This window comes from Schistocerca nitens, chromosome 2 (genome assembly GCF_023898315.1).
Source record: "Schistocerca nitens isolate TAMUIC-IGC-003100 chromosome 2, iqSchNite1.1, whole genome shotgun sequence".
Lineage (NCBI taxonomy): Eukaryota > Metazoa > Arthropoda > Insecta > Orthoptera > Acrididae > Schistocerca > Schistocerca nitens.
In genome coordinates, this window is record NC_064615.1 from 17,479,657 (window position 1) to 17,492,268 (window position 12,612).

The 12,612-nt window shown below is 39.3% G+C and overlaps 1 protein-coding gene across 2 annotated transcripts in view; it reads right to left on the bottom strand.

Moving 5' to 3' along the window:
- Nucleotides 1-12,612, bottom strand: part of LOC126235679 (cytosolic endo-beta-N-acetylglucosaminidase) — a 115,889-nt gene that overhangs the window by 21,049 nt on the left and 82,228 nt on the right. Inside the window, exons 8-9 of one of the 2 annotated variants that reach the window (XM_049944408.1) lie at nt 3,574-3,699; nt 3,357-3,482 (exon numbers count right to left, since the gene is read on the bottom strand). In XM_049944408.1, coding sequence (XP_049800365.1) covers nt 3,357-3,482; nt 3,574-3,699 — 252 coding nt within the window. The remainder of the gene's footprint in view (nt 1-3,356; nt 3,483-3,573; nt 3,700-12,612) is intronic. The other variant, XM_049944409.1, reaches the window with a different exon arrangement.

A 12,612-nucleotide genomic window follows, 5' to 3' on the forward strand; every position in this document is an offset into this window, starting at 1 on the left:
CAGTCTCTGACTTTTTTGGGCAGACTGTGTATTGTTCTGTCTTACATATAGCACATAATTACATTTCATTAATTTTGCAGACATATTGAAATGAGGTCTCTGCACAAAGGATGATTCCACATTTGTCAATAATTATTTGCTAGTCTGCTTCCTCCTTACAGCATTTTCCTGCATTTTAATTTAGGAAAATGCTGTATAGAGGAAGGAGACTGGTGAATAGTTACTGGCATGTGTGGAATCACTCTTTTTACTTCATGATCATCACTGACAAGTGGAGTTATGAAATTCTGAGGCAATCACAGTTTGTGTATCAAACTACAGTGGTGCCACCCACTGTCATTATGGAAACTGAGCAGCATGTGCAACATTACTGCCAACTGTTGTGGTGCCACTCAGGAGTGTCTTCTTAAGAGACAAACAGCAGATTCCTGCATATAAGCTTGCCCAAGGCCATTATGAATCAATTGCAATGCCATCGGTGGTGGGCCAAGGATCAGTGACCAGTTAGCTGGACACCAGAAATGAACAAAGCATTTAGTGACCTACAACAAAGCCTCAGCCAGGCTGTGTTGCTTGCTCACCCAATTCGCTATGCACAGTTAGCTATTGTTGTGGATGCAAGCCAGTCGGCAATTGGGGCAGAAATTCACAAGTGTTTAGCAGGCCAATGGCAGCCACTGCAGTTTTTCTCCAAGAAGTTATAAGGGTCACAACAAAAGTGGAGTGGGTATGACATGGAACTGTTGGCGATCTATGAAGCAATTAGCAGAAGCTAGATCAATGAGTGTGTTTACAGACCAAAAACTATAACACCTTCCTTTAAAAACACTAGCGATAAGTGCTCACCAATACAGTTCCCTTATATTGAGTCATAAGCCAGTTTACAACAGACACACACCATGTAGGAGGTGCAGAGAATTTAGTGGCTGGCTATTTTTCATGCACTTGTGGGATTTAAGAGATTGTAGACTATGACGAGCTCCTGGTGGAATACACTGTTGATTCAGAACTACAGCAACTATTAAAAGACCTGCCTACAGATCTGAAGTTCGAACAAATTCCAATTCCTAAGTCTCAGCTGAAGCGTGGTGTGACATTACTCAAGGCAAACCAAGACCATACATTTCAGAGAAGTGTTCGCATCTTTTCACACCCAGGAACCAATGCCACAATCAAGTTGCTCACATGCTGCTTTTTGTGGCCTGGTATGAAAAGAGACCTGTGCCTTTGGGTACGTTTCTGCATTCCTTGCCAGTGAAGCAAAGTGGGCCAACATGTGCACACTGATATTGGAAATTTTCAAGGTACCTCTGCTAGATTCACAGACATTCATGTGGACCGGGTCAGACCTCTTCCATTGTCAAAGGGTTACAGGTATTTATTTACTGCCATAAATAGGTGTACAAGGTAGGCAGAGGCAGCCCCAACAGCTGATATATCAGCCAAAACTACAGCGAAGATGTTTCAGTGTATGTGGGTCTCATGTTTTGGGTGCCCTCTCCATGTTACGATTGAGTAAGAATGCCAGTTTGAGTCCAAACTGTTCGCAGAGTTCGCCAAAATGTGTGGTTTCCAATGCCACATGACTAGCTATCACCCTACCTGGTGGAATGGTAGTACAGAACTCTGAAAGCAGCATTGATGTGCCATCAAGTGAGATGGACGGAAGTGTTACCATTGGTGGTGTTAGGCCAGTGAACAGCTCACAAATGTGACATTGGTGTGTCAGGGGCTGAGATGGTTTATTGCAAACCACTATGGATTCCAGCAGACTATTTAGTACTAATCTCACTGCCAAACACAGAGCACCTCACACAGTGGCTGCAGCTGACTGCATGAATATATGTTGCTCACTGCCTTCCCACTATGGCAATCATAAGGTGTTTGTACACAAAGACTTACACGATTGCTCTCACATAATGTTACAAACAGACAAGCACATCATGGACATGTTGAACAATGGCATTTCGGCAAAGGTATTGATGAAATGCATCAAGCCAGTGTGGGTTTTACTGCATCAATATCAGATGCCACATCTGTACATCAAGACGTAGCGAATGCAGAATGAAGTGAATGGATACCTCCCACATCATCCGAGACAGCACCACAACTGACAGATACATCACCACTGCAAACAATAGCGTCACCACTCCCGAGACGCACACAAGAGCCAACCATTGGATTAAATTCAGGTATCAAGACATCCTACGGGCTCTGCACTTCAAGAGGGGGCTGTGTGGCAGAGATACTTTTTGTGCACTTGTGCAACCTGATGTCAGGGTGTGTGATGTGTTTATTTGTTGGATGTTGTTTCTTATCTTTGCTGACATGTCATGCAACTTCTTAGCATTTATTGATTCTAGTTGTTTAATAGTAGTTTTGGCATTATTCTACAAATAAAGAGTTTTTTCACTCATTATTCACTACAAGTATTTTATCTATGTGGTGTAGGTCCTTGCCTACAGGTTTATGGGGCTCGTATTTTGGACTGTGGTTGTTATTGGGGAACTCTGACAGTGTGTGAACTGGACTGTTTACTCTCATGCAGCTTGCAATGCTCTGGAAGTATTATGTAACAGATTTCAAACTGTTTACTACATCAGAGTTAGTCTTCATTGATTTCCTGTGCAACTTGCCTATTACAAAACAAACAAATGTTCAACTAAGAAATTTATTTAAAATGTCTGTGAATACATTGTAAAATTTCTAACTGTGAAAATGTCACCAGTTGGGATCCTCTGCTACTTGTTCAACAGATCTGATTAGGTACATGCCTGGACAACAACTTATTTGAGCAAGTTATAGAAAGTATTTCATATAATGTAAGGATGATAACGCATCATGGAGGAAATTTAAAGGTATGCCACACATTTTTATCATTGGAACTTTGTTATTCTTGATCTGTTGAAATTGTCTGCAATGTTGTTTAAATCAGAAGACAGGATTAATTATTTCTGAAATGATATAGTCATTATTTTACAGGAAACTGTAAACAATGTAGTCACTTCAATGATATGCATATTGGGGACTGCTTTAAAGTATCATTAATCACAATTAATCCAGTATTTTACTCTAAGTCTTGTACCAATAAGAAATAGTAAAAGTGGCAAAACATTTTAAGTTTTGAGGTGTGTATATTAATACACAGTCTTCAAAGAACCATAACTGCAACCAATACATGATAGTGGAAATGCACAAGCGACATGCATTGTTTTGCAGAGATTACAAGCACTTTTTTCATGCATTATCTCAAAAATTTACCACCATTAATATTTTGTAATCAGAATTGATTAACACAATGCATCTCCTTACATCTTAGAACACAGAAACATGCAAAAACAGTCTGCAACACAAACCTGTACTTGCCTGAGCTTTCTTGTATTAAAAACATTATATCCAGTTTTGCATCCAAATGGTTTATATCTTTTATGGCTACTGACACCAATAACAGACCAGACCACTCAAACTTGCATATTATCAGCCTGAAAAATTACACAGTACATTTTAAAACAAACTGTAATATCATTCTTGGTAAAGACTTGTCTAAATTAAAGCCAATTTTCAGAACTCTACCTCTTATAAAAGGACTCTGGTACTTCAGGTGCTGGATCAGGTCTTCGAGTAGCTTCCCCAGTTTCAACTATAGCATCTACTGATGGGGCTGCATCTCCACTGGGGACATCTGTTTCATTATGACAACTGTAACAAATGAAATGAAAAAAATTAATGTAAAGAAATTGTTTTTTATTTGTTGTATCTGAATATGAAGAAACTGTAATGACATATGCACACAAGCAAAAATGGTAGTTTTACTATCAAGCCACATTTCAGAAAAAATATGTTACAAGTTAATGTGCTTACCACACTATTATTAATCATAAATTTGGCAGGGCAGTTATAGGTTATCCTTTTCATAAAAAACTTGATTTAAATTATTACTTTTACAAATCCTGTCATAGTTGGGAAAAAAAAGGTTGAGTTTTTAGCATGTTTAAGAAGTACACTCAAATCAAACGCTATCCGCAATAATTTGTTGATCTCTGGCAAGCCAAAATTTTGGTTTAAAGATGGGTGCAAATGAGGTTTAAAGATGGGTGCAAATGACAGAATTGCAAGCAATTTGTAAAAATATAAATTACAAATTGAAATCTGCATTGCTCCTTCTTCCAAAAGAAGGGGGGGAAAAAACAACAACCAGTACAACCTGTGGAGGAAATATGTTCTTTAAAGATTTAGACTGGACAAACGTCCCAGAGCCATTTAACACACAGCAACACAAGAGAAGAAGGATGTTCTTGCTCCTCTCCCTACTTATTTAACTTACATTACAGTTGAATGTTCCTAAGGTGTTTCATAATTTCCAAAAAGTATGTGTAGGCCTTCTTAGGATACTTTAAAAAGTTTCAAAAAAAGACAACATTATCTGAAAAGTAAGCAGTGTTCAATGTTGTTTTGTATACTCTACTTACAATACCTACTTCTCCCCAATATAAATTGGAATATCTTTTTCATGAACATTGAATATTCCATTTTGTGGCATCAGGGATGTGGAATGATTCAAGGTATACATTAACAAAAGACGGTCAAATCAAAAACGTAATCTGCATACTGTATTAATAATAAACTATCATTATATGGCTTAATGCTTAATTTTCTTTTGAATTATAGTACTCTTGCTAGACGAGTGCTTGTTGTCTATTCACCACTCTACAAAACTCCACCCTGAGCCCCAAACATGGTGATAAAGCCTTAATTAAAATTATTTTTGTGCCTTGTATTGTGATTGTGCTAGACACAGGTCAGCTGAAACAGATTTTCATAGTTAGCAATAAAAAATATTATGCAGTAAATGTGCTGGGAAGTGAATGCAAAAATTTCTAAATCCTTAAAAGACATGTTGTTATTTCCTTTACACAATATTCTTACTGATTTTATCTGCTGGAATAAAGAATTTAATTTAGGTGGACCAAACCAGAAGATAATTTCATGCAATAAAAAATATGCAAAATGAGCAAACGCTCTTATCTTCAGGTCAACACAATCAGAGCTGCTTCTACGGGCAAAACTCGCTGAAATGTACTTCTTGGTTAGTTACCTATGTACTGACTTCATTTTAATTAATCACCCAACCGGACCCCATAGAATTTCACTCACAGTGTCACTGTTTGTGTGAAGATAGAATGTACTTCTCAATGAATATGAAAAAGTAACTAAAATTCCCACTTTCCAATCCACTCTGATGTGTCTGCACTTATAATGAGCTGATTAAAATTTATGCAGCCGTCCACTATACTGACAAAATTATCGCAAGCAATGGATTTCCACATGAATAGAAAGTGGTCGGAAACTTGGATCAGCATTACCCACGAAGAATACCTGACTCTCATAAGGCCTGATACAAGAACAGACTGCATGGAATTGCCAAAACTTTTTTGGAGGACAATTAACAGGAATCATACAGGCAATGGCATATCTGCAGAAAACATTCACCAATGAAGAAATGCTTGATCTTTTTAATGTAACAATGGCACTGAACATCATAAAATAAAACATACTGTAACAAGCTTTAGCAGAGGTGCTTACTCTGGGAATCAAGATTTCTTTGAAGTGACACAGAGAGCCCTTGAAAGGGTTGAAAATTTAGATATTAATTTGTAAATTTATGACAAAATGGTGGATATGTTGAGTAGTAAGCTTTTGGCCAAAAAGTCTTCTTCCGAATTAGACCTCCCACCCACACACACACACAAAATCCCTGTCCCTGGCTGTCGAGGCCAGACTGCATGCAGCTGTGCATGATGGGAGAAGCAATTTGGGAGGTGGGTATCAGGAGGAGGCTGGAACGTGGGTGGCGAGGGATAGCAGGGTAGGAGTGGGGGCCGGGAAGTGCTGCCTATGGGAGTATACAGGGATGAACAAGGTGGAGAGGGGGTAGGGTAGCTAGGTGCATTTGGGAGGTTACATAAAGAACAGGGAGGAAGGAGGGGGGAGGGAGGGGGAAGGGAAGTAAAATTCCGGGGGTGAACTGGTGGAATAGATGGCTGTGTAGTGCTGGAGTGGGAACAGGGAAGGGGATAAGCTGGTGATGGACAATGACAGGAGGTTACAGGAACATAGGATATATTGCAGGTAGAGTTCCCACCTGTGCAGTTCAAAAAAGTGTTGTTGGTAGGAAGGATCCAGATGGCACAGGCTGTGAAGCTGTCATTAAAATGAAGAACATTGTGTTGGGCAGCGTGTTCAACAACTCGATGGTCCAACTGTTTCTTGGCCACAGTTTGTCAGTGGCCATTCATACAGACAGACAGCTTGTTGTTTGTCATGCCCACATAGAATGCAGCACGGGGTTTGCAACTTAGCTTTAGATCATGTGACTGTTTTCACAGGTAGCCCTGCCTTCGATGGGCTAAATGATGTTAGTGACAGGACTGGAGAAGGTGGTGGTGGGAGGATTTACAGGATAGGTCTTGCATCTAGGTCTATTACAGGGATATGAGCCATGAGGCAAGGGGTTGGGGCAGGGGTTGTGTAGGGATGGATGAGGATATTGTGAAGGTCCAGTGGGCAGCAGAAAACCACTGTGGGAAGGGTGAGAAGGATAGTGTGTAGGACATTCCCCATTTCAGGGCGCAACAAGAAGCAGTTGAAACGGAGAATGTGATTCAGTTGCTCCAGTCCTGAGTGGCACTGAATCACGAGGAAAACACTCATCTCTGGCCGCATGGTTGGACTTTGTGAGGTGTGTGATCCATCCTAGATTTTCCATTATTTAATTTGTAGATTTACTTCATTTGTTGTATTTATTTTGTAAAATTATGCAATTCATGTAAATTATTTGTATTTCAGTTTGTATTGTCATATGTTAAACAAATAAGTAATAATGTCTACTGCTGATGCTAGCAGGCAGTTTATGCTTGTTTGAAATCTTTGTGAGATTAAGGCTTAAACTGTTAATTGTAGGCCTGTTCAGCTACCATCACTGCTGTGGAATTGATGAGTACACTTGCGCCACCAGTAAACATTAGCTTTTTGAACTGTTCTTTTTAAGTCTTTGGAAGATCACTTATGTACATTAAGAACAAGGGTGGGATCAGCACCAGTCCTTGTGGACACTCACACATTATATTCACCTATTCTGAGGTTAGTTTCATGTCCACGATACAGCCTCCTAATAAGACACACTACTTTCTGTTATGAAATGTCTATCCATGTAAGAGGGACACCATTACTGCCACAACACTTTAGTTTGCCAAGTTAAATATCATGGCCCACACAATCAAAGGCTCTGGCAAGGCCACATAATATGCCAATAATATTATTTTTATTGTTTAGCTCTGCCAAGACTTCATTTGTAAGGCAAGTCATTGTTTTCTCTGTGGAGCATCCTTAATGAAAAGTGAAGCTGGAGAGCCAATCAAAAAGTCCACCTCAATGAAAAGAGTTAGAATTCTGCCACATCCTCAAATGTGTCTGAAAGGACTGCAAGGAGTGATATTTGTCTGTAATCAGAGGTGGTTTGATTCCGCCCAGCTGGATATATGGATGTTAATACAGCATATCTGCGTCTGTACGGGGGTCACTGATTTGTCACAAAGATACCTGTAGGGTAATCCTATTAAGTCACTACAAGATTTTAATATTCTGCTACAAACATCATTTATAGTCAGTAAATTACTACTTATCAGTGACCCGAAGGATTTTGTTATCTTACGGATTATATTGTCTTAACTAATGTTCATTAGGTGTTCATACAAGTAAAACAAATGGAATTGTATTTGGTTATTTATTAGGGGGTGCAATGTTTGATTACAGGGTGAGGAAGTAATCATTAAATCTCGGGTCCAGTGATTTGAAAGTGTCAGCATTTCTGACAGAGCTATTTTATGCAGGCTCAATTTAATTTGGATTACTATCAACAAGTGGGAGAATTTTTCATTACTAGTGAGAGTAGAGTTTCAACTTTTGACAACTGAATTAGATAGCACTCTCTCCCCCTAGCACAAGATACGAGGGCTATCCACAAAGTACATTACGTTTTGGAATTAAAAATAAATAAAGTATTGGAATTTTTTTTTATTATATACAGATGAAAGCCACACTTAAATACTACTTTTCTACATAGTTGCCATTTAAATTAAGGCACTTATCGTAGCGATGGACGAGCTTGGAAATTCCTTCGTCATAAAATTCGGCCGCCTGCACCTTCAACCACGTAATGACTGTCTTTTGGGACAGAAAAGGTGTGATTTTTGTGGATGTCCTGGAAAGAGGCACTACAATAAACTCTCAAAGGTATTGCCAAACTCTGCACAACCTCGGAAGAGCAATACAAAACAAGCGCAGGGGAAAGTTGGGCTCAAAGATCTTGCTGATTCACGACAACGCCCGGGCCCACACGGTAAATGCCACTCGCAAAGTTCTCAAATCTTTTAAGTGGGAGTTGTTTCCTCATCCGCCGTACAGTCCCAACCTGGCTTCCACTTATTCCCTGCAATGAAGAAGTGGTTGGCTATGCAGCGTTTTGATGACAACGCACAGCTTCAAGAAGAGGTAACCACGCGGTTGAAGGTGCAGGCGGCCGAATTTTACGACGAAGGAATAGATATCTAAAAAAGTTATTGTTGCTCACTCTCCAGCATCCTAATCATCTAGTACAACTAATGAGTCATCGCTGTTATGTTGGAAGAAGAGCAGTATATTACGAAAATGTCCATGAATGAAGAGCACAAAAACAGTTATTGTAGGGTTTATTCTACTGAATTTATTAGGAAAGAAAATAACATTTAATACTGAGCCTTTTAACACACCATTCCCTTGGACAAAACTATCTAACAGGAGGTTATCACTATGATATCTACATAAATGTGTGAAAAGGAATGAATCTATTAAATCAACGAGTCTGCTGTGGAAGCCACATATATGTAATGCCTTTGACCAAACACCTGCCAATCAACGAAAGTTCCTAAAATGTTTCTCACAAAGTTAAATAAAACATTAACATTTACTGCTGGATAATGCTTAGGTATCCTTTTGTACAAATGTTAGATCAGTGATGTTTCTGGTGAATGAGTAGGGAAAGGTATAAGCATTACCTGCACTGCCATCAACAGGGCTTCGGCATTCTTAGGTATGTGCAGTACTGTTTCATAGCCCTTGAATATGCTTATAGGAGTGTGCTAGTAGATGGATATAATCTTGCATCCTAGAACAATGGCAACACATGATGAAATTTCCACTCTGCAGCAGAGTGTGCACTGATATGATACTTCCTGGCAGATTAAAACAGTGTGCTGGATTGGGACTTGAACTTGGGACCTTTGGCTCTTGCAGGTGAATGCTCTACTGATGGAGCTACCACAAACATTACCCATGACCCATCCTTGCAGCTTTACACATGTTCTGAGCACCCACAATAAGTAGCAGTCAACATTGTCAATTATGATCAATACTGCAGCATCACATCGCAACAGCCATGCATCCATTTGATTCGTGGTAACCACTGGCTGTCAAACATAAAAAGTATTATTCTTGTTTCAAGAAACACAGTTCCCTTCTCATCAGCCTATTTGTCACAGTCCTTGAATATGCTTATAGGAGTGTGCTAGTAGATGGATATAATCTTGCATCCTAGAACAATGGCAACACATGATGAAATTTCCACTCTGCAGCAGAGTGTGCACTGATATGATACTTCCTGGCAGATTAAAACAGTGTGCTGGATTGGGACTTGAACTTGGGACCTTTGGCTCTTGCAGGTGAATGCTCTACTGATGGAGCTACCACAAACATTACCCATGACCCATCCTTGCAGCTTTACACATGTTCTGAGCACCCACAATAAGTAGCAGTCAACATTGTCAATTATGATCAATACTGCAGCATCACATCGCAACAGCCATGCATCCATTTGATTCGTGGTAACCACTGGCTGTCAAACATAAAAAGTATTATTCTTGTTTCAAGAAACACAGTTCCCTTCTCATCAGCCTATTTGTCACAGTTACTTTGAGCTGTACATGTATAGAAAAAGGTCTTGAGAACTGGGCCATCAAATGTCTCCAGTAGTGACACCATCTCTGACAAAAATAGTTGGCCAGATAATGTTCCTGAAGTGCATCCATTATAGGACTGTATCATTTGGATAATGGGACTTATTAGGTTTGAACATAATATTTTATCTGTAACAATATTACTTGTGAGTGGCAATGGCGCCTGAAGGCGCGTAATTAAGGTTCTGAACCTCAATCAGTAAAAACAGAACCCTTACAGTATCACTCTGTTGTCCGTATGTTTGTCTGTCTGTCTCTCTGACTGTTAAAAACCCTTTTTCTCAGGAATGGGTAGATGTATCATGTTATGCCATGTACTAAGATCTATTGTCCCTTGGCAGTGTAAGAACTTGAAGCTTCTAAGTCAATGTAATAAAAATATATGGCCATTTATGTCACTCATTTTGATACTCGCAAACTCACTCAGCATCAAAACCTATTGGGTACTTCCCATTGGCATAGAATCAGGAAATTTGGCAATAAACAGGGTTTCACAGTACAAGTAAAGGAAAAAATCCGAAACTGTTAATTTGTAATTATACCACCTGACAAAATATTTCTTTTGTAATTTTTTTATCCAACATCAAATTGATGGTAAAACAATCAGTAGTTCCATTCAGACTGATTGGATTGCAATGGTAAAAGTCAAACACCAGGCAATGAATGACTTTATTACTCACAGATGTGTTTCGGAATTTATCCATCATCAAATATCCAGAAGCAATTGCTGCAAGTAGATACAGTGTTTCAGGTTATATGTGAAACAAATATTTGCAGACTATTTTTGGATAAATTTTGAAATGCGTCATATAAGCAATGAAGGCCTTTGTCAGCAGTACACACACACACACACACACACACACACACACACACACACACACACAAACACGCAAACGCAACTTGCACACGTCTGCAATCTCAGAGAGCTGAAACTACACTGTAGTTGTCACAGTGTAGTTTCAGCTCGCTGAGACTACAGACGTGTGTGCAAGTTGCGTTTGTGTGTGTGTGTGTGTGTGTGTGTGTACTGCTGACAAAGGCCTTAATGGCCGAAAGCTATAATTGTGTGAATCTTTTTGTTGTGCCTCTCGTGACTCAGCATCTCCGCTATATGGTGTGAATCTTTTTGTTGTGCCTCTCGTGACTCAGCATCTCCGCTATATGGTGAATAGCAACTTTCCTTCTCTGGTATTGTTATATTCCATCCTGGATTTTCCATTGTTTGATATAAACAATGAAGTCATTATTTGCCTGATGTTTGACTTTTACAATTGTGACCTTGTCTGCCTGAATGGAGAAACACTGATTACTGTAATAATGGTTGCTTGCCTCCTCCATGACTTTATGTCACATTTATATTATTCAAAGAAAACTGGCGTTCTACGGATCGGAGCGTGGAATGTCAGATCCCTTAATCGGGCAGGTAGGTTAGAAAATTTAAAAAGGGAAATGGATAGGTTAAAGTTAGATATGGTGGGAATTAGTGAAGTTCGGTGGCAGCAGGAACAAGACTTTTGGTCAGGTGAATACAGGGTTATAAATACAAAATCAAATAGGGGTAATGCAGGAGTCGGTTTAATAATGAATAAAAAAATAGGAATGCGGGTAAGATACTACAAACAGCATAGTGAACGCATTATTGTGGCCAAGATAGACACGAAGCCCATGCCTACTACAGTAGTACAAGTTTATATGCCAACTGGCTCCGCAGATGACGAAGAAATTGATGAAATGTATGATGAAACAAAAGAAATTATTCAGATAGTGAAGGGAGACGAAAATTTAATAGTCATGGGTGACTGGAATTCAGTAGTAGGAAAAGGGAGAGAAGGAAACGTAGTAGGTGAATATGGATTGGGGCTAAGAAATGAAAGAGGAAGCCGCCTGATAGAATTTTGCAAAGAGCACAACATAATCATAGCTAACACTTGGTTCAAGAATCATAAAAGAAGGTTGTATACACGGAAAAAGCCTGGAGATACTGACAGGTTTCAGATAGATTACATAATGGTAAGACAGAGATTTAGGAACCAGGTTTTAAATTGTAAGACATTTCCAGGGGCAGATGTGGACTCTGACTCTGGTTATGACCTGTAGATTAAAACTGAAGAAACTGCAAAAAGGTGGGAATTTAAGGAGATGGCACCTGGATAAACTGAAAGAACCAGAGGTTGTATAGAGTTTCAGGGAGAGCATAAGGGAACAATTGACAAGAATGGGGGAAAGAAATACAGTAGAAGAAGAATGGGTAGCCTTGAGAGATGAAGTAGTGAAGGCAGCAGAGGACCTAGTAGGTAAAAAGACGAGGGCTAGTAGAAATCCTTGGGTAACAGAAGAAATACCGAATTTAATTGATGAAAGGAGAAAATATAAAAATGCAGTAAGTGAAGCAGGCAAAAAGGAATACAAACGTCTCAAAAATGAGACCGACAGGAAGTGCAAAATGGCTAAGCAGGGATGGCTAGAGGACAAATGTAAGGATGTAGAGGCTTATCTCACTAGGGGTAAGATAGATACTGCCTTCAGGAAAATTAAAGAGACCTTTGGAGAAAAGAGAACCACT